Below are 22652 nucleotides of genomic sequence, written 5' to 3' on the forward strand. Positions count from 1 at the left end.
GGTAGCCTTGTCCGCCAAACACGCCCACCGTGCGTGTCAGTGTGGTCACCTGAAGAGTCGAGGGCTGCGTAGGCATCCCTAGCAGAGTAGGTGTGCCCTGTCAGCTTGAGCAGCCGTAAGTCAGGGCCGTCGCCGATGTTCATCTCCTGCAACAAAGAGAGCAGGCTGCCTAGCTGATGGCTAGCAGCATTAGTGAGTCGAGGACGCAGACGCAAATCAAAACCACTCTGGAAGATGCGCTGCACCGAGATGTTAGGCATAGTGGTGTGTGTGAACAAAGCATGATGGGTGGAGAAGAGGGGGCCGGCAGGAAGCCAATGGTCGAACCAAAAGGAGGTTGCGGCGCCATTGTTGACTTTGACGATGGTGATGGAGCGAAAGGTGTTAAGCTCGTCATTGACAATGCGCCAGAGGAAGCTAGACGCGCCGCTGATCGGGGTATCGAAGGAGGAGGCACTGCGTAGAAGCCAATCTTTCCAGCTGGTTTGTTCTCCACTGAATAATTTGTTGACGAATTTCATCAGCAAGCACCGGTTCTGAAGCTCCAGGTCTTTTATTCCTAGTCCGCCGGCGTTTTTGGGAGCTTGGACCGTGTCCCAAGCGACAAGGCATTTGGAACCGTGGCAGCTATCTTCTCCAGTCCAGAAGAAGGCACGACGTCTCTTGTCGATGGCCTTGAGGACTGTCTTAGGCACGCTGATTGCAGACATGTAGTGAAGCGGGAGTGCGCTGAGAACAGAAGTGCAGAGGGTGAGGCGCCCCGCGCGGTTAAGAAGAGAGGCTCGCCAACCTGATAAGTATTTGTCGCAAGAGGTGATAAGGGGCAGGCAGTCAGAAACAGAGACTTTGTGAGGGGTAAGAGGAAGTCCAAGGTAGGTCTGAGGGAAGGTGGAGGTGGTGGTGCCAAAAGTGGTGGCAAGGGCGGCGGCTTCGTCGTCAGGGACGGCAATTGGTAAGAAGGTAGTTTTGTGGTAGTTGATGGCCAAGCCAGTAGCTTTCTCGAACAGCTGTAGGATGCGTTTGGTCGCAGAGATGGCGTTGGGGGTGCAGCGCATGAAAACAAGGGTGTCATCGGCGTACTGGAGGACGAGGCACGGCTCATCGGGGAGGATGGGATGTCGAATATCCGCGGCAAGGTGATGGTTTTGGAGCAGACGGCGAAGAACATCGGCAACAATGATGAAAAGATACGGTGATAGGGGGTCCCCCTGCCGGAGTCCACGGCGGCAGTTAATCCAGTTGCCAGGAACACTGTTAAGGAGGACAGTAGTTTTCCCAGTGCTGAGCAGGACGTTGATCCAGGCACACCATCTATCAGAGAAGCCACGGCATTTCATGATCTTGGTCAAGCTGTCCCAGGCGACACAATCGAAGGCTTTGTGGAAATCTAGCTTCATGAGAACGGTAGGGCACCCTCTCCGGTAGCAGCAATTCAGTAGATCTGCTGCATAGACGAAGCTGTCTGCGATGCACCTTCCACTGACGAAGCCGGATTGATCAGTTCCGATGAGAGAGGGGATAAAGGGCTGCAGGCGGTTCATGAGAACTCTGGAGATGCTCTTAACCGTAGTGTTTTGCAACGCAATTGGTCTGAAATCATGTGGGCGCCGGGCTCCCTCCTTCTTAGGTAGCAGCACGAGGTAGGATCTGTTGATCCTTTCCAGATCCACCGAGTGCATATGGAAGGCAGAGAAGAGGGCGGTGATGTCTGCAGAGATAACTGTCCAGGAATGTTTGAAGAAGAGAGATCCAAAGCCGTCAGGACCTGGACTTGCGGTGGAGTGCATATTTCGGAAAGCAGACCGGATTTCTTCAGGTTCGAACTCGCCATCCAAACCAGCAAGGTGCTGGGCATCATCCGGGTACAAGCCATTCAGATCAAAATCCCAAGTGGTTTCAGTCGACGTTCCCAGGAGGTTCAGGTAAAACGAATGCAGGACAGCAGCTTTCTGTTCATGCCCGTGGACCTCGCATCCATTGTGTTCCAAAACTTGTATGTTGTTTCTTCTCCGGCGTTGATTCGCACACGCGTGAAAGAAGCGTGTATTTTCATCGCCCTCTACAGCAGCTCTGATTTTGGCTCTCTGCTTCCAGAGCAGTAGCTTTGCGTTGGTGGTGCGGCCAAGCACAGTAACGACGACAGTACGTAGACTAGCCTCATGCGGCGACAGAAGTCTGCGCTCTTCTACTCGGTCGATGAGGTTGATGACAATCTTACAATCATGCTCTTGCTGATTAAGGTTAGACTGTTGCTTTCTCCAAAGTTTGAGGGCCCGCCTGGTTTCCTTCAGCTTGGCGGCCAGCAAGCAGGCGGGGTCACTGTTGGGCGTCCGACAACGCCAAGCAGCCTCGACGACTCCCCTGAAACCTGAGCAGTGGATCCAGTAGTTCTCGAAACGGAAGATTTTGGATTGGGGGATGTGAGTAGACACGTTGACCAACAGAGGAACGTGATCAGACGTATGCCGAGTGAGCGAAGAAAGGGTAGTGTTAGGAAGGACAGCGTCCCAGGCAAGATTGATGAAGGCACGGTCAAGTCGTTCAAGGGTAGGGGAGTCCCGGTTGTTTGTCCAAGTGTATCGCCTGTCCAGGAGTGGCAATTCGATCAGACACATGGCGTTGAGGCAATCATTGAAGGCTTCAGCTTCGGAGTGATGAAAATTTTGGTTGTTCTTTTCATGGGGGTAGCGAATCATATTGAAATCGCCAAAAAGCATCCAGGGGGAATCGGGGTGAGGTGTGAGAGATCGTAGTTCATCAAGGAATGATGGCCTCAGCTCAGGAGTGGAAGGAGCGTAGACATTTGTTACAGCCATAGGGGTGTTGGAAGCGGTGGAGATGAGGTGGGAAGTGAGGGTGTGAGTAGAGGATGACGCGCTGTTGGAAAGCAAGACAGAACTACACCAGGCAGTAAGGATGCCGCCGGCGGTGCCAACAGCAGGATTGTAGAGGAAGCTGTCAAGGCGACGAGGGAGGAACGACCGCAGTTTTAGGGGAGGGATGGAGTGCAGTTTAGTCTCTTGGAGCAAGACAATGTCAGGATTAGCGGATAGGAGTTCAGACAACACATTGCCACATTTAACGGGATCATTCAGGCCTCTTACATTCTAGCTACAGACTTTGATGCTTCTATTCATAGATAAAAGATTCTACACCGTGCGCGGGACGGGGCACCCAGACAGCCGTCATCTTCTGTACATTATTTTTGCAGCAACCAACACTGCAGAGGTAGGGGGTAGACATGGTTGTAGGAAGCATCCTTGTACACATACTAGTGGGGTTCAGCATAGCGCTACTACTACCTAGTACAAAATTGGAGCACAGGTGCTCGCTGGCGTAGAAGTAGGCTCGCCCATCTCGCCTGGCTCTGGTGTAACACATTAGCTGCTGGTGGACGGCATAGCCGCCCCGCCTGAGATCTCTGCCATCTCTTCCTCGTTGGCTCCGCAAGCAGCAGCGATATCTAGAAGGGATTCAGTGTCATCGGAGGGATAGTGGTTATCAAAGGTAAGATAAGAGTGAGAGAGGGCATTACGAAGACGACGAGACGCACCAGAGAAATCAAACTTGGACTGCTGAACGCGCGCCGCCTTGTCTTCGGGCAGCTCAAAGCCCGCTTCTTCCTTCTCCATGAGACGCAGGCTCCTCCTCAGCTTGCTGGCGCTGTCCTTGGCCCTCTTGCGGCGGACACGCCGTTTCTGGGCACGGCTCTCGTGCTGCAGATCAGTGCGCCCACCGGTGGTGAACCCGCGTGGCGCGTCGAGGGCCAGTGCCGCGAGCCACTCAGCAGTGTTGTCTCCATCCTCGGCCACCTCGAACTCTGGAACCACCTCCTCCTCTGGCATGACCGCCTCCTTGCCACCATCCTTGTCTCCGCCAGACACACCTCCTTCCTGGGTCTCCTGCTCAGGGACCCCGCCGATGCCGTACCAGGGAAGGGCAAGCACCAGAGGAGCCGCACGGGCGGGGTACGGTGTGGCGCGCCTGGTGCGGACCGGGCGCAGCGGAGGAGTGTCTGCGACGTCGTTCTCCCACTCGAGTACAGTGGCCACCAGGTTCTGCGGCGTAGGCGGCAGCTGGGTGGGCGGGTTGCCGACGGGGTGGTAGTAGGGCGCGGCGTGCAGAGCGGGGACGGGACCAAAGTTGTAGTCACCCCATTCCGGCTCTGGCCCGGGGTCGATCCACGTGCGGATGGCGTAGACGTTGGCGATGCTCGCGGGACCGTTGTGGTTGCGCACGAGCAGCTGGTCGGGGATCTCCTGGTGATGGTCCAGACGGACCACAGCCCGCATGGAGGTGTAGTCTCCGCCGCCAAAACAGGCTGGGTCCAGGCAGCAGACATTGCCGATGGCCCCCAGCGCCCCCCTCGCTCTTTCCTCGTCCCAGTGCTCGAGGGGGAAGTCCACCGCAGCGATCTCGGCGTAGACGCGGTAGAAGGCGTAGAACCTGTTGTCCGCCTCCTCGTGACGCTCGATGGTGAGCGTGTTGCCATCATGGGTGATGGGGCTCCTAGCCACGACCTCCTCCCTCTCCTCCGGGGTGTTGAACACCATGACGCCGGCACCTCTGGCCGACGCCGCCAGCTAGAAGGCGGGTGCGTCGCAGGCCTGTTCCATGGCCTGGCGGATGAAGAGATGCGGACTATGGACAGCATGCTCGAGATAGACGTAGGCAAAGACCCTAGCGTCGTCGTAATCGCCATTATCGACGTGGGCCTCGGCCATGGAGCGCCTCGGGTGGGCGGATGATCCCACCCTGGGGCTAGGTGGTGGAGCGTTGGGTGGTGTGGGCGGGGGGATGGTGAAGTGGTCATGGATGATGGAAGCGGCTGCGGTGAGCATGGCCGAGGTTTCCGGGGAGCGGGCTCTGGGCGAGCCATCGTTGGAGGATGTTTTGGAAGACATGTTGTAGCGTCGCTTGCAGTGTGTGCTCTTGTGTCCGGAGCAGTAGCACGACGTGCATTTTATAGGGTCACGGCACTGGGACACCAAATGATCAGATGATAAACATCGGAAGCAGATTTTCACTGTATTTTTTCCTTTGATCCTAAGGAACCTCTTCATCCGTGCAGGGGCTGCATGGTTGCCACCAGCTGCTCTCGTTCCAGCCATGGAGCTGTCAATTTGTGGACGTGTCCATTTTTGCCGAGCCGTCCCACTGAGGTGTCGATCACCGTAGTTACCCAGCACGGTAGAAGGGGGTGAGTAAGCATTGTTGTCACGATCGCTCGTCAGATTTGTAGTCTGCAGCATAGGCTTAGGTAGCTGGCGAGCAGCGTCGAGGTAGGAGAGAGGTTTGGTGGAAGCATTGAGGGCGTGGTAGGATGAAGTGAAGTTGCCAAGACATTTCTTGCTTACATCGCCAGGGGCGTCACAGGGTTGACACACATCGTGTGAACCTGTTTTGCCTTCCTGCTGAGCGCCAGTTTTGTCAGACAAGTGGTAGGCCGCAGCGGGCCGTTGTTGGGCCCGGGCAGAGTAGCTGATTCGAAATTTGAAATGGGAGCCCATCGGAGTACCACTTGCAGAAGAGATGACGTCACGAACAGCAGAGTGACGATCGGGGTGGATGTGGTAGATGACTCCGTCCATGGCGCAAACACCGATTTGTAAAAGATGGAACTTGACGATGTCATTGGAGACCATGGTGCGGAAGATGAAGGGGAGATCGTCATGGACAGGGAAGGATTCCGGAGGGGCGCAGAAGTAGAAGTCAAGAACTTTGGCTACTTGGCCGGTGGAAGCAGGGGAGGCCGTGTTCGTCTGGGCGATCCAGAGAACCACGGGGGGGATACTAGTGGCCAGCGGCCTAACAACCGGGCAGCGATAATCTACCAGGAGACGGTTTTGAAATTGCGTACCGGGATGGTCGGCGAAGTCGATGGAGATGATGCACATTCGCGGCCGCCCCTTGCGGCCTCCATGCTCGTCTTCTGCTCCACGGACAGCGTCGTAGACGACACCGCCATCAGCCGCGGCGATCATGGCGGAGGAGCTACGCCGGTGTCCTCCGTAGCTCGCCGTGGCTTCGAGCTCTTTATCCCGAGTAGCAGAGCTGCGCAGGCTTAGTCCAATCTTCTCATGGTCTTTCGTCGAACAGTTGGCGGGCAGAGATTGGGGAGGACCATGTTCGCTTGCACCGACGGCCAGATCCGTGTCTCCACTGGCAGTGTTGCCCCGTGCGTTTGTTGTCCGACGTGAGCGGCAGGTGTGTCCGGAAACACCTCCCCCCGCGGGACGTGCAGCAGATCCATGGGGGGGCGGAGTGGAGTGGAGGAGCGGGGCGGAGGGGAAGAAGGGAGTGTGGCTGTGGGGGGCGAGGAGCGAGGGTGACAGGGTACCGAAGCATAGTGGTTGAGGGATGGCGTGGAGGGTGGCAGCCGCCCCTGACGGCGGGTGGCCGCTGGCGAGCGCCGGTCGGGAGTTCCGGCGGCGCTGGTGGTGGTGGCGTGGGGGGAGCGGGGGGAGGGGGGGCATGGCCGCTGAGGATTGGCTTCACTTGGTCGATCTTGGTGGGGACCAAGCACAGTCAGGATTGTAGTGGGCACTGTCCCCTACCCTAGATAAATTTTGAAAATAGTTGTGTTATGTTGCGTGGCTACATGCACCCTGTCACGCATATGCATGCTCTCGCAGTCTATTATAACTAGTCAACGTTAATGGCCAAGTGACTTTTGATGACGATTCAAGTGCCACGTAACCACATCATACTTAAACGTCATGATATGTGTGCTACCATCTAGATTTCTTGCCATGTTACGCATAATTCATTGCACTCAACCTTATTTAAATATGTTAAACCAAGGGTGCATGTCGCACACATGCTAACACAACTATTTGAAGATTTATCCACGGCTCAAGACGGGCGCCCACTATGATCTTGGCGATGCTCCACTGACACCTTTAGGGCATGTTCGTTTCCCCATGAATCACCCTCAGGAACGATTCCCGGCTGGAATCGTTAGTTTATTTATATAAGATTTCATCAGCAGGAATGAAGCCTGGTGTTAAACTATCCCAAACGAACGAGCCCTTATGTAGTCCGGACGATCAACGTCGACTAACCATAATAGATAACGAGAGATTTTACTAGCAAATAAGCATCGAAATAAGTCCATCAAAATTCAAATAATTTTAAGCTAGACAGCGAAACATAGAGCATGATTTTAAAAACAAATCCTCAAACAAAATTTCTAAGATTAAACCAAGTTTTAGGATTTTTAATTGCATTTTTTTACATGTAAAAATATATTTGGATATCTTTTATTTTTCTAATGAAATTCAGCTTTTTTATAAAAGTATTTATAGTCCAATTTACCTTCTTACTTTTAACTTAGTACGATTTGCTCGCTCCGATGTGGCGCCACATCAGCAAAATCACCATTAAAACTGCTTAGGTGTAAAAGTGAATGGTTTTCAAAAGATGAAGAGGTTAAAAAAATGGTTTTATAAATTAGAAGGAAAATTGGACGACCATGATAGTTGAAGGAGATAAATTGAACCTTTTTATAATCTCAAAAAATGGACCTTTTTCAATCTTTTATGGGCTGAAATTGAAGTCGGTTCAATCTGCGTACCAATTTCTATTTTCTGTTTAAATTTATAGGGGGCATTTCACATTAATTAACCCACTAGATTTATCTCCAGTTTCAACTATTGTGTGTAACCGTATCGATAACTCCGTTTCAGCACCTTGCCTCCAAAACTTCAAATCCACCAAGCCTTATCCAAAACCCCTCGCTTCACTTATTCCGCTAAACCCCGGCCACGATGCCCACCCCCTCCACCTCCGCTCTGGCCCCGTCGCCGTCCTCCACCTTCCCACTCACCACCACCGCACGCTTCCCCCGCTCCTGCGCCTGCGCCGTGCGAGCCTCCGCGCTCGCCGAGCGGCGCCGCACGCGGCGGCGCCGGGCGCCCGAGGGTGGGGACCGCTCGGCGGCCGCCGGGGCGGTGGAGAAGGGCCTGCGCCTGGCCTTCCTCGAGCAGCTCGCGGAGCGCGCGCGGGCCGCCGATGCCGCTGGCGTGGCCGACACCATCTACGACATGGTTGCCGCGGGGCTTTCGCCCGGGCCGCGCTCCTTCCACGGCCTCGTCGCCGCGCACGTCCTCGCTGGCAACGCTGAAGGCGCCGTAAGTTGTTCCTCCTCTCAAGTTTGCTCCCACTGGACTACCGCACGCGTAGGGAAGCCCCCATGAGGTGTTTGATTAAACACGCATACCCATTTCGTGTGCCTGACTGCCTGTGCTAGGTAGTAAAGTCGGCATTGGTGAGTGCCTGGGGATTGTTGGCTGGTGTTATTTTACAGGAATTGTCATCCTACGAGCTTTTGATTTAGTTAGTCAAAATGTCCAGAGTAGATACCTCATACCTGGGTGTAATATTAAGGCCTTGGGCATTTCAGAGTTGCAATGTTGCTAGCCCTGTCTTCTGCAGCCTAGAGAGCTGTAGACCGTAACTGTTGTGCATCAGAGCAGTAAGTTGTTTGGTCCTGGGTCTGATGTATCATAAATTATGATGCAGTATGATCATGCATGCAAGTATTTGTTATGTTATGTAGTCTCACCTTACTAGATATAATAAGGCTAGTTAATTTGGATACAATCCAAGCTTTTAGTCTGAGCATGGGTGTTTTTTCAATTCTGGAGATCAGTGAGGCAGAGATATGGAAGATCTAGCCCTGCATTTTTCTTTTGTCATTTTTTTCTTACTGCATCCTCTGATTCTTGTTCACTTAGTAAATTTTTGTCTTTAACCTATCTATGGCGGCTTCATATTAAAAAGAAACAAATATACATAAGTTGATTCCTTAGCCCTAAGTTTATTTTAAGCTGGAGCTACACTTACGTGCTGTAGTTCTGTAGCTGGTGTATATTATCCACTTAGGCAGGATCTTTCCTGAACTTTTCTTGCATAATTGATAGTTGTAGTTTTAAAAAGTAAGTATGGACGTATTTATTGTAAAAATCAAACTTAATGCATTGGTCTAACAACAATTTAAATTTCTGAATGCAGATGCAATCACTTAGAAGAGAACTCAGTTCTGGTGTGCGCCCTCTACATGAAACTTTTGTGGCTCTGGTCCGTGTTTTTGCCAAGAAGGGTCTTTCTACCAGGGGCATGGAGATCCTTGCTGCCATGGAGAGATATAAGTATGATATTCGCAAGGCTTGGCTAATTCTTGTAGGTATGAAACCTGATTTGTGTTGCATATTTGCTATATTGGAAATATGATAGTAGTCTTTGTTTGAAACAGAGGAACTAGTCAAGAATCATTATCTGGAGGATGCCAATACAGTATTTCTGAAAGGGGCAAAAGGCGGCCTACGAGGAACTGATGAAATTTATGATCTTCTGATTGAAGAAGATTGCAAAGCCGGAGATCACTCCAATGCTTTGACAGTTGCATACCAAATGGAGGCTTCTGGAAGAATGGCAACCACATTCCATTTCAATTGCCTTCTCAGCGTGCAGGTTAGCCTGCAATTTTTTTTTCTTTAATACGCAGGAGAGCTGTGTATCATTGCATTAAGAAGAAGAAAACTGCAACACATGCCACACCCACACATAAATCACTCGTAGTTGCATTCGTACCCGTTACATAATATGACCAAACCTGAACACTTGCAAGCCAACTACTTACCTGGCAACTACCTTCCAGATGTGCTAATCCCTTGGCCTGCAAATTTTATTTGTGCATCCGTGGATAATTGCGCTTTAAGGCTTTAATACTTCTTTATTACTGCCTTTGTTTGTTTCACTGACCACTTGATCTAGTAGAGGACTCCACAGGAGGCAATTTTATTTATGCCAATACCTAGAACAAAGAAATGGACCCTATTTCAATTATATAATGAGAAGATTATGATTTGGTCATGGAAAGCACATCTTGGAGCTGATACATCATATGAATGTCTGCTAATTGCTGATGCTTTGATCATCCTCTAAATTCTACTATAGGTGGCTGTCAGTTTATGTACTTCCTCTGATCCCAAATATATGTTCATTTAGGACTGTCCAAAGTCAAACTCTAGAGCTTTGACCATCAATTTCTAAAAGAAATATATAGATTGACAACTTGATGTTACTTTATTAAACATTATTTTCATAAACCTTCTATCATAAAATGATTCTACAGATATTCCTAGTCAAAGTAACGTATTGGAAACTTTCCTAATGTCCTAACGGATTTATATTTGGGATCAGAGGAAGTAGCTAGCTATTTAGGCTTCAAGGGCTTTGTATTGAACTGCTAGACAGTGTGTGGTATTTCCATTATAATCACTTCTACATCATGTATATTCTGTTCTGGACTTATTAACTATTTGCATATATTACTTTATTGGAGCAGAATTTTTTGCATTAATGTGTCTCGCTTCATCACATGATGGTTGTAGCATGATATGCAGATTTTAAATTTTCTTATAGACACTATACCATATCGAGATGGAAAATTTAACTAAGTGAAACCCTGTAATGATGCTGGACCTAAATCCTGCTGATATCAGCTTATTAAGCAACCTTTGAACACTGGATTAGCAAAGTTTGAAACTAGGAACACTTTAGATAAGATATGTTAAGCTGCAGAACCTTACGAACATGGTTTGTTGAATTAGCATTAAGGTTCGGTTTTTGGATATATATAATAACAATATCGTCATGCTTGTTTTAAATAAAAGCTCATTTTGTCAGGCTACTTGTGGAATTCCTGAAGTTGCTTTTGCAACATTTGAAAACATGGAATATGGAGGTGAAGGTATGGCAATCATTTAAACCAATTTTATGCTATGGTCTTCTGTCATTTTCCTATTAAGATGTGCTAGTTTGTTAATTAGATAATGAGTCCACATACATATATTGAGACTTGGAAGTGTGGCAGCCACCGTCCTTTTTTTGTGTTGATGCGAATTTACTACCGAGTGTTGCATGTGTGAAACCAAGTTGTGTTCATGTGGGTGTGGTACTAGTAGTTTCATTGGAGGAAAAAGTCTACATAACCTCCCAAACTATTCAGGGTGGATTACTTCATCCCCTAAACTATAAAACCAGATTTTGTACCCCCTGAACTTTCTAAAACCGGTCAAATAACCCCCCCAAGCGGTTTTGGACGGTGGTTTGCTACAGTGACAATGGTTTTGTCTTTTTCTTTTTTATTTATTTCTGCTGAATCTTTGAAAAATCATAGTAAATCACAGAAAAATTATAAAATGGAAAATCTAATTTTGTTGGACTCCACATGAGTAGATCTACACATTGAACACATAATATTGTATGCTTTAGTACAAAGTTTTTGCTGTAACTTATCTATGCTTTTCAGTAATTAATTGAAATAATTCATAGCTGCAGCTTCTATGGTCCAATTGTGGTGAAATTTTTATGGTGGGCTAATTATTGTATGCTTGAACTATAGTAAAAATTTCATACTCATTGATCATGTATAACTTAGTTATAGATAAAACATAGATTTAACAAGAATAAACCTAAATAAATCTATAACTAAGTTATACATGATCCAATGAGTATGAAATTTTTACTACAGTTCAATCATACAATAATTAGCCTACCATAAAAATTTCACCACAATTGGACCATAGAAGCTGCATCTATAAATTATTTAAATTAATTATAGAAAAGCATAGATCTAAAGCTACAACAAAAACTTTGTACCAAAGCATACCATATTATATGTTCAATGTGTAGATCTACTCATGTGGAGTCCAACAAAATTAGATTTTCCATTTTATGATTTTTTTGTGATTTACTATGATTTTTCAAAGATTCAGCAGAAATAAATAAAAAAGAAAAAGATAGAACCACCGTCACTGTAGCAAAACCACTGTCCAAAACCGCCTAGGGGGTTATTTGACCGGTTTTGAAAAGTTCAGGGGGTAGAAAATCCGGTTTTATAGTTTGGGGGTGAAGTAGTCCACCCTGAATAGTTGGGGGGGGGGGGTTATATAGACTTTTTCCTTTCATTGGATAGATGTTCTGTTTTACTTTGAGCATGGTTTGTGTAAAACTAGCTGGTGTCTCAGAAGCTCTTTCGTAGTGAGGCTAGTAATGCTGCCACCTTCATATTTTGCTAACATAGTGAAATGAATACAGCACATGTTCTTTTAGGGTTTTTGACCTTATTGCAAAATAGCTCCGACAGGGGGAAAATAGTCATTCTTTCTTGGGGTGTTTGCTTGTTTGAGTGTGACCATTTTGTATTCTGTTTTTCCTAATGACATTGCCCTTTGCTATCACTTTTGATGTATCTCAGTAGCGCTGAAACAGTACTTCATGCTTCTCTTACTAGAAAGAAAAGAATCTGGCTGACTTATGTGCTGTTGTTCGTTGTTGGTACTTTGCTAAATGGATACTGATTTTTTCCCATCTCTTTCCAGATTACATGAAACCTGATACTGAGTCTTATAATTGGGTTATACAAGCATTTACTAGAGCAACGTCCTATGACAGGTATACTTAATATTTACTTCCATATATAACTACATATAGCTCTGCCATATTTGTTTGCTTTATTCTGTTCTTCCTTTTTACCTAGCTCTCTAGTCAACACAATCATGTATTCATGTCTATTTGTTAGAATCAAATCTGCTCTCTTGGGCCCAAATAATGTGTAAAAGAAATATATAGATAATTATAGCCCAAAACGATTCATAAGACAGTAAGCCGTGCCCTACCAAAATATACTTATTATATAATCTTTTCGGGAGTGACTTTCTCATATGACTGTTCTTTCAGAATCAAATCTGACAACAGAGCAAAGAAGCGATTCTTTTTTTTTTTTTAAATCTTCCCTTTACCAGCTTGTGTTTCAACAGACAACTTCATATCAGCATGTTACATTTGCATTTGAATTCAAATGTAGTTAGTGATTACAACTTACAAGCATTACTATTTCTTATATTCTATGATGTGTTTGGCATTCAGGGCAGCGGATGTGGCAGAATTACTCGGGATGATGGTGGAAGATCACAAACGTATTCAGCCTAATGCAAGAACTTATGCGTAAGAACATTACCTATTAGCATATGCCAGTGTTTACCATTCGAGTCCCATATGGAAGCAAGTATACCATGTGCTGCAACTCCACATGTCTTATGGATGCCAACTGTCACATACTATTCTGTGCCAGCTCTGATTTTTCTTGTAACTCCTGTTTTTCTTTCGAAAGCGATGAACTGATGATTAAGTATTGTTTTCAGGTTGTTAGTGGAATGCTTTACAAAGTACTGTATGGTTAATGAATCAATCAGGCATTTTCGTGCCTTACAAAGAATCACTGGAGGAACAAAAGTCCTTTACAATGAAGGAAATTGTGGTGATCCACTTTCTCTCTATCTACGATCGTTGTGCCTCGATGGTGAGTTTTCACTCTTCTATACATCAGATAAGAGTGGCAAAGTTACTGACTGTGTTGACTGTTGAGTATTTGATTATGAGTTATGACCCTCCTGGTGGACAATGTTTAGGGCCTGTTTGGTATAGCTACTAGAGTGATTCCAATGGGAGCCCTGCCAAATGGCAGTTGTAGAGAGTGATTTTTTTGGGGTGGTCCCCTGAAATGAACTAAGATGATGGAGCTGAAAAAAACAGCTTCTTATTCACTTCCTCCATGGAGTTTATCCTAGAGAATCACTTTTTGGCCACAATATCACTTTGATCCACAGTATCAGGGGGAAGTCTACTAAAGAGGCCTTTAGCCTGATACAAGGACCTAGCATTGTTTTATCAATAAAGGAGAGTAATTTTTTTTTGTTTTTCTTATATTCTTCAACCTAAGGGATTGTTATCTTGACATTTCAAAGGTTCCACTTGATGGAGAAATATGATATAAATCAGCTTTCTATTGGACCTGCAATTTACTAGAATAATCCCCTTTTTAAATAGTAAAAGCGGTCCCTACGAAATAGCTGTAGTAATTAGAAATTGTCCAAACTACTCCCCCCATGTTTGGCCTATGTCCAGATAACCCCCTAAACTAACATTTGGTTCAATGTAGTACCTCCAACTATTTCAGTTGGTCCAATTTACACCTTAAAGAGATTTTTGTTTTTTTTTGTTTCTATATGTACAAATTGTGTTTTAGTTTCAGATTTTGTGAGGTGACAGAGGGCATCATATTTTGTGTTAGAAAAATATATTATAAACTTTTCATCATTATGTTTTGTACGAATATTGTATCTCTAGTGTTAGTTTATTATTAAATTTCCTAAGCTATCCAAATAGTGGTGAAAAATTAAGATATATTTTTATAACATAACTTATGATGTCCTCTATCACCTCACAAAATTTGATATTAAAACTCAACTTATACGTGGAGAAACAAAAATAACAAATCCTGTTAAGGGATAAACTAGACCAACTGAAATAGTTGGAAGGAGTAAATTGAACAAAATGTTAGTTTTATGGGATTATCTGGACATAGGCCAAACTTAGGGGAGTAATTTGGACTTTTTTCCTTTTAATTACGCCATTTGGATTTGTTTCCCTTTGTGAAGTTCTTTAGTACTTTCCTGAGCAGGTAACTTAATTTTTATAACCAGGAAGGCCTGTTGAGTTGCTTGAGGCGTTAGAAGCAATGGTTAATGATAACCAAAGTATCGCACCTCGAGCAATGATCTTAAACAGAAAATATCGCACATTGGTGAGCTCCTGGATAGAGCCATTACAAGAAGAAGCTGATGTTGGTTTTGAAATTGATTATGTGGCCAGGTATGAGTCCATGAAGTTTAAGGTCGTTACCTCAATCATATCAGCTTTAGTTGCTCACATGACATGTTTTTTTTCCTTCTAATGATGAAATGACACATATATACTTTTAACGTTTGGTGAGGCATAGTGCAAAACTTGCCTCCTCACCCTGTAACATGTGATACTTATGCATGATGTTCCTTTTGTGCTAGTATAAAGGGAGAACAAACATGGAGAGAGAAGTGCACAGTTACATAACATATGCATGTGCAGAGTCTTGTTCATGTTAGTTACTCTGTTGGTACCACCTTCTTGCTTTCCCTGTAGTTCACCATGCCGTCTTCCATGTCTCTGGTACTTCTAACAAGAGTTATCTCAGGCGTAAATGTTGATTCAGGGTGCCAATTGAGTAAGAACACAATCTGATTGAATTACATTTCTAAGCTTAGAGGCCCCCGCCATGCACCACAAACCACATTCCATGTTAACAGCCCTAATTACTTATTTTTTTTGAAAATGCTGGAGAGCTGCGTTTCATTGTATTATAGAGATGAAAAAAAGGTGGGGTCCCTAACAGGATCCTCACTCATACGGGGACCAGATATGAGTGAGGCGATTACACAGAGTCATGGTTTAAACACATAGTGAACAAACACGACTTGACCTTAGCTAAAAGGACCTAGTTTGCAAGCGCTAATCCTAGCCCTTGAAGCTTCTTCGCCCCAGCCATGCACCAGAGGCTGTGCTCGTTCTTCAGCTCACTCCAAATCATGCTAAACGAAGGAGAAGCCCCCTCAAAAACACATGCATTCCTATACAACGACAACAACACAACAACATAGCCTTTCAGTCCCAAGCAAGTTGGGGTAGGCTAGAGTTGAAACCCACCAAGAGCCCAAGTCACGGTTCAGGCACTTCAATAGCTGCTTTTCAAGTACTCCTATTCAAACATAGATCTCTAGGTATATCCCAAGCTTTCAAATATTTTTTTATTGCCTCCCTCCATGTCAATTTCGGTCTTCCTCTACCTCTCCTCATATTATTAGCTTGGCTTAGGACTCCATAATGCACTGGTGCCTCTGGAGGTCTCCTTTGGACATGGCCAAACCACCTCAACCAATGTTGGACAAGCTTTTCTTCAATTGGTGCTACCTCTAGGCGATCACATATATCATCGTTCCGAACTTGGTCCATTCTTGTGTGACCGCAAATCCATCGCAACATACGCATTTCTGCAACACTCAGTTGAAAAACACATGCATTCCTATGTTTCCAAATAATCCAGGCCCCTAGAATAATTAAAGAGTTCACTCCTTTCCTGTGCTCCTTGCTAACTCTGCTCATCGTCTTGCGCCACCAGTCAGCAAAACTCAGTTCGTTTTGTCGGGGGCTGAATCTGCTAGGTTCAATGGAGTGAATAATTTGAACCATAATTGTCTTGCCACCACACATGATGTTAAAAGATGTTGTATTGTCTCATCTTCTTGATCGCATAGAGGGCATTTATCTGGATGAGAGAGGCCCCTCTTAGCGAGCCTATCCACCGTCCAACATCTATTACGGATTGCCAACCAAAAAAACATTTTGCATTTGCCCAGGGCCCAAGTCTTCCATAGCCGATGCCAAGGCTCAAAGGTCACAGCACCACAGAAAAAAGCTTTATAGGCAGATTTGGAAGAGTAGCATCCACTTGCATCTAGCCTCCATGTGTGATGATCCTCTTGGTCAGTCAAAATAATTCCCATGAGGCAGTCCCATAGCTGTAGGAATTCTCTAATACCAGTCCAAGATAGGCCTCCTTGAATGTCCCTTGGCCATTCCACGTTGGTGAGAGCTTCAGCCACAGTCTGGCTTTTGCGGATTCTTGGAGAGACACAAGCAAAGACAGTTGGCGCAAGATTTTCAATCGAGCTAGAAGACACTGTTTATGGAGAAGTTCTGACAGTAACGCTAAAATGAAGCCACTGGTTGCATGGAAAAAATGTAGCAAGCCCAAAAGAAAGGGGGGGGGGGGGGGGGGGGGGGGGGGGCTAGGCATTATCAACCTCAGAAGCCAAAACACTGCTCTCCTTCTCAAAACACTTGGACAAGTTTTATAACAAAAAAGGAAATCCCCTGGGGGAAACTAGTTTGGTTTGCTCATTATTCCGATGGTGAAATCCCCCATGCAACAACTGACAAGGGGTCATTTTGGTGGAGGGATATTCTAAAACTGTGTGATCTCTTCAGAGGTATTGCTAATTGCAGGATTGGAGATGGCTCCACTGTCCTTTTTTGGTCTGATCTCTGGAATGACAATGTTATGCAAGTTAAGTTCCCTAGGTTTTACTGTTTCGCCAGACACAAGAGGATTTCAGTTTCGCAGTTCTTGCTAAATAACAGCCTGGAGTCTCAGTTTCATCTCCCCCTCCCCCAGCAAGCCTATCAGGAATTTCAAAGCCTCCAAGAATACATTCAAACAATCCAAGTACAGCAGGACTCAAAAGATTCTTGGCGATATATCTCGGGAAGCAACATCTATACATCGTCTAGTTTCTACAATTTTCCTTACAAAAACATTCAGCCCCCAGCCCCTTTTGTTTGGATTTGGGATTCCAAGTGTTGCAATAAGCTGAGAGTTTTCTCATGGCTTCTATTCATGGATAGGTTGAACACAAGAAACATTCTAAAGAGGAAAAAACATAAGTTGGAAGGGAACAACTACAACTGTGTTCTTTGCACTAATAATGTGGAAGAAATTGCTTTTCATTTGTTCTTTAGTTGCCCTTTCAGTAAAGAGTAAAGGGGGCAGATCCAGTGCCGGAGGCTCCCACATGAGTGGGGTCTGGGGAAAGGAAAAACAGAGGCAAGCCTTCCCCCCCCCCCCCCCCCTTCCAGCGTGGGAGTTTGTCAGCGATTTTCTCAATCCATGGCATAAGATCCCTCTTAAGAAGCTTCTTATATGATAAAGGTAGGCCCAAGTAATTACACGTAAACTCTGAGATTGTACCCGGAAGAATATCTGGAATTGCTGCCAAAGACCCTCCTGCACAGCTGATGGGAATAATATTGCTTTTCTGAATATTAGTTTACAATCCTGAAGCATCCCCAAACACCTTGAGAATATCTCTAGTGATCTGCAGCTCCTCTTCAAGTGGCTTGATAAATAAGGCAACATCATCAGCATATAGAGAAAGTCTTTGTCCAGCCATCCGTGGGGATAACGGTTGCAACAGCCCCTCATTCCCTGCCTTCAAAAATAAACTATTAAGCACATCCATCACTAAAATAAAGAGCATGGGGGATAAAGGGTGCCCTTGTCGAAGACCTTGCTGATGTTGTAAGAGTTCTCCCGGTTCTCCTTTCACTAAGATTCGAGTTGAGGATGATGATAACAGACTGGCCACCAAATTGCGCCACGAATGTCCAAAGCCCAAATGTTGCAGCACTTCTAAGAGAAACGGCGACGACACCGAGTCAAAAGCTTTTGAGATATCCAACTTAAGAAAGAGGCTAGGCACCTTTTGTCGATGTAACACCTTAACTGTTTGCTGCACTAGGATGAAGTTATCATGAATGCATCTTCCTCGTATAAATGCGCTCTGATTAGTAGAGATCAGCGAGTCCAAGAAAGGGGCCAGCCGATGAGCCCTAATTACATCCTGCACATTTGGCCTCAACTTCTCAAATACACATGCATTCCGGTGTTTCCAGATCTCCCAAGCCACCAGGATTATCAGGGATTTGAGACCCTTCCGCAAGTCTTTTGGTACAACCGAGCTTTTGATTTCTTCTTCCACCCAGAGAAACGAGACTCTGCGCCTCCTGGTGCCAAGTTTAATAGGCCTAGGTGCTGAAGAATCATGACCCATACTTGGCGAGTGAAAACACATCCAACCAGCAAATGGTGAATCGACTTCTCGGCCTGATCACAGAAAGGACAAGCCTCCAGGTGGGGCAGGCCACGCTTTGCTAGGCGATCAGCCATCCAGCACCGGTTGTGAAACACCAGCCATATGAAAAACTTGCAGCGTGGAGGTGCCCAGCTTTTCCAAATCTTTCGCCAGGAACCAAACTTAATGGTTCCAAACAAAGAATGCAGCATAGGCCGATTTACTGCTATATAAGCCAGACTGTGTAAACTTCCATCTTAATTGATCTGGCACATCCTGCTGCAATGTCAAACCATCCACTAAATCCCAGATCTGCAGATATTCAACAAGAACCTGCACAGTAAGGGCCCCTTTGATATCCTCCACCCATTTTCCATTCAGGAGTGCTTGAGCCACCGTCGTCCTCTTAGCAGTTTGCTTATGGACTGATTTCACTAAATTAGGGGCTATCTCAGCTATGGTGTGACCATCCAACCACCGATCTTTCCAAAACAGAATTTTCTCGCCATTTCCCACAATGGCATCTACTGCAACATTAAACAGAGCTTGGGCATTTTGAGGGACTTGAATTGGGAGTCCTGCCCGAGGCCTAGATGGGTCTGTTTTATTGGCCCACAGCCATCTGATCCTTAAAGCCCAGCCAAGGAGTTCGAGGTTATGGATCCCAACGCCCCCATATTCTAAGGGACGTTGCACCTTTTGCCAAGCTACCAGGCAGTTGCCCCCATTTGCCTGTTCATGTCCTTTCCAAAGGAAACCCCGCTTTTTTATCAATTGCTTTGAAGAACCATTTAGAAAGGTCCATGGCGATCAGGAGGTAAATTGGTGCAGCTGTCAGGACCACCCTAACCAAAACCAGCCTCCCAGCCTTGTTCAACAGAGAAGCCTTCCACCCTGGGAGATAGTCTGCAACCTTATCAAGCAAAGGCAGTAATACCTGACAATCTCGTATGGCTGTAAATAGTCAGAGATTTGAATATATGAACACCATGTTTTGCTGTATAATTCTTTTTGCATTGCATACTTGAAATGGCTCTTCAGCTCATGCTGGCTTTGCATTTGCAGATATATTGAAGAAGGAGGTCTTACAGGAGAGCGCAAACGTTGGGTGCCTCGCAGAGGAAAAACTCCTTTGGATCCAGATGAATTTGGATTTGCCTATTCAAATCCAATAGAAACATCCTTTAAACAGCGATGCTTTGAGGAATTGAAGTTATATCATCGAAAACTCCTAATTACATTGAGAAATGAAGGCCCTGGTATTTTGGGTGATGTCTCTGAAGAAGATGTACGCAGGGTTATTGAAAGGCTAAAAAAGCTAGTTGTAGGGCCAAAGAAAAATGTTGTTAAGCCGAAGGCGGCAAGCAAAATGGTAGTATCTGAACTGAAAACTGAGCTTGAAGCTCAAGGATTACCTACTGATGGAACTAGACAAGTGCTTTACCAGAGAGTTCAAAAGGCCAGGAGAATCAATCGTTCGCGTGGTATACCACTTTGGGTTCCTCCTGTAGAAGATGAGGAAGAGGTATGCAATGCGACAATGTTTATTTTGATATTTTTCTAATGGCACACTAAGCGATAGTGTTACTACCACTTGCAACATTTTCCTTTTCAATTTTGATGTATAGATTGTAAGCATGGCTTCTTGATAGGTTGATGAAGGTTTAGATGAGCTGATCTCACGAATCAAGCCAGAAGATGGGAACACAGAGTTCTGGAAACGCCGTTTTCTGGGAGAAACTCGAAACTATCTTTGTGAAGAAGATAGTAAAGAAGACGATCAAGATTTAGATGATGAATTGGAAGATGATGATGATGACGACGACGGCGATGAGGATGATGATGAATCTGTAAAAGAAGCAGAAGATGAGATAGATGATGAAGAGGTTGTTGAGCAAACAGAAAATCAAGTTGGTGATGAGACTAAAGATAAACCAGCAAAAGGACCCAACCATCATCTTCAAATGATAGGGGTACAGTTGTTGAAGGATATGGAGAAGATACCTGTTTCTTCAAAAAAATTAAAGCGGATGCCAGAGGTATGGAATTAATGCTTCAGCATGTGCAATTTTTCTTTATCTTGAGCATTCATCATGGGAAATTATTGTTGTTTGTTCTCTTTTGTTGGCTATTTATTTGAGACATGCATTATGTCTCAATGGTGCATTCCATGTTAACAATTATTACTTAAATTGGTGATCTGGAATATGGACAGGATGCAAGTATATATCCTAAGTAATTTTAAATTCAAAATGGCTAATGAAGATATATACTTTTGGAACATGCAGGCTGTGTGATAACTCCTAAATGTGGAATGCATTTGCCTTTTTTGTTTAAAATGCTTGGCTATGTTATGTTTGTTGCATTTATTGGTAGAGCTGAATTTTTCAGTACCCGTTATAGATTTTGAGGCATTTTTCTGTCTGACTCTGTAGATTGATGATGATGAAGACTGGTTTCCTGAAGATCCAATTGAAGCCTTTAAGGTTATGCGAGAGGAGAGAATGTTTGATGTATCAGACATGTATACTACAGCAGATGCCTGGGGATGGACATGGGAAAGAGAAATAAAGAATAAGATGCCACGTAAGTGGTCACAAGAATGGGAGGTTGAGTTGGCTATCAAGATAATGCATAAGGTATTCTTAGCTCTATAGCCACTGCAGGTTCTGTTGGATGGCCTTAAGATTCTTCCATACTTCAATCACCTTCAAGTTAAATAAATACATTTTTCAATCACCTTCAAGTTGAATAAATACATTGTTTTTGTCGTTATTTTTCTATCATTGCGATGGCATTTTGGGTTCCACCTAAACTATTTGTTGTTGGAACTTTCGTTCACTGCTTCATCAAATTTCAGGTAATAGAACTGGGTGGTACTCCGACAATTGGTGATTGTGCCATTATATTGCGAGCTGCTATGAGAGCACCACTCCCATCTGCTTTTATACCAATATTGCAAACAACACACAGTCTAGGTTATAAGTTTGGAAGGTAAGATTTTGATTATTTTTCTTATTATTATTATTATGTTCTCTATAATTTTGGGTTTTGCTAAGACAGTGCTGTTGTGGAGTAGCATGGCTAATGCATTTTTTCCTTTTCCTTTGTGCTTTATTCAGCCCACTGTATGACGAAGTAGTCCTATTGTGCCTTGATCTGGAAGAAATTGATGCAGCCATTGCAGTAGTTGCGGAAATGGAGACTTGTGGGATTAAGGTGCCAGATGAAACCTTGGACAAGGTGCTTGCATCCAAACAGTCTGGAAACTCTGCCCTCCCACCACCTTCAGAGGAGTAACAAATTTGGACCTTTTGCTGCCCATGCCTGATGTGACACCAGAAAATCACAAGCAGTGCAATGTTTGGAGCTTCTCCTGGCAAAGAACATCTTGTATGGCAATTTGTCGCCTGTGTGTCCAACGATAGAGGAGATGTGAAGTTGTATGATATCTGGCATGGTATATTTGATTAGTCCGTTCCGTTGAATGTTTATATGAAATGGTGAAGCATGAGAAAAGTTTGAGTTTTTTTAACTGGTGGAATAGAATGGGCGCGTTTTAAAAATGTAACTTCTGCTTTAGGATCTGGATTCTAATGTCAAGATCGGTTAAGTATTGCTGTAATTGTAATAAATCTCATCAATCCAAAGCCAAAAAAACCTACTTCATGCCAGTTTGAATAAACGATTTTCTGAAGCTTGTGAACAAATCAAACCGTCTAATGCAAATTCTCTTACAATCAGGGCTCCTATCCTGATTGTTAACCGTTAACCGTCTTGTCATTGTGAGCGGAAACCACCGCTTGACTTATTTGATGGGAAAAAGTTTACTTGACTCTAAATTATTACATTGGTTTGATTTTTCTTCTTGAACTAAAAAACCAGACATTTTATCTCCCTCGGCTCTTTAAACTGTTTAATTTTTTTAAGGTGGGTTTGTCTTTTTTCTTTAGTTTTAAAAAATTGAGTAAATCCTTATAAGGTCTCTAAGCTTATAAAAATTAAAAAAAAATCTTAGAGAGATTGGAACAAGAAAACCCAAATAAATGTTTAAAGCTCATGAAAATATCTACAAAAGCT

General features: G+C 44.9%; 1 protein-coding gene across 2 annotated transcripts; it reads left to right on the top strand.

Annotated features, from left to right (window-relative positions):
• The first annotated feature begins 7760 nt into the window (after nucleotides 1-7760).
• On the top strand, nucleotides 7761-22232 carry LOC136538979 (uncharacterized). Of its 2 annotated transcripts, none has more exons than XM_066530904.1 (13): nucleotides 7761-8132; nucleotides 9016-9187; nucleotides 9257-9474; nucleotides 10693-10756; nucleotides 12390-12462; nucleotides 12937-13014; nucleotides 13212-13369; nucleotides 14553-14721; nucleotides 19638-20097; nucleotides 20225-20611; nucleotides 21008-21211; nucleotides 21433-21566; nucleotides 21695-22232. In XM_066530904.1, exons 1-13 carry the CDS (start codon nucleotides 7770-7772, stop codon nucleotides 21870-21872), a joined length of 2658 nt encoding a protein of 885 aa, XP_066387001.1. In that variant the 5' UTR covers nucleotides 7761-7769; the 3' UTR covers nucleotides 21873-22232. The 2 variants fall into 2 exon arrangements, with proteins under 2 accessions (XP_066387001.1, XP_066387002.1); XM_066530905.1 differs by having other exon boundaries at nucleotides 7882-8132; nucleotides 9016-9152.
• The last annotated feature ends 420 nt before the right edge of the window (nucleotides 22233-22652 follow it).

Source organism: Miscanthus floridulus, chromosome 2 (genome assembly GCF_019320115.1).
Source record: "Miscanthus floridulus cultivar M001 chromosome 2, ASM1932011v1, whole genome shotgun sequence".
NCBI lineage: Eukaryota > Viridiplantae > Streptophyta > Magnoliopsida > Poales > Poaceae > Miscanthus > Miscanthus floridulus.

What these genes read in the sequence shown, in the direction of transcription:
- LOC136538979 (XM_066530904.1), top strand. Translation starts at nt 7,770, where the DNA reads ATGCCCACCCCCTCCACCTCCGCTCTGGCCCCGTCGCCGTCCTCCACC. An exon ending in GGCTTGGCTAATTCTTGTAG is followed by an intron (nt 9,188 to 9,256) that starts GTATGAAACCTG and finishes TGTTTGAAACAG; the next exon opens with AGGAACTAGTCAAGAATCAT. An exon ending in AATTAAAGCGGATGCCAGAG is followed by an intron (nt 20,612 to 21,007) that starts GTATGGAATTAA and finishes CTGACTCTGTAG; the next exon opens with ATTGATGATGATGAAGACTG.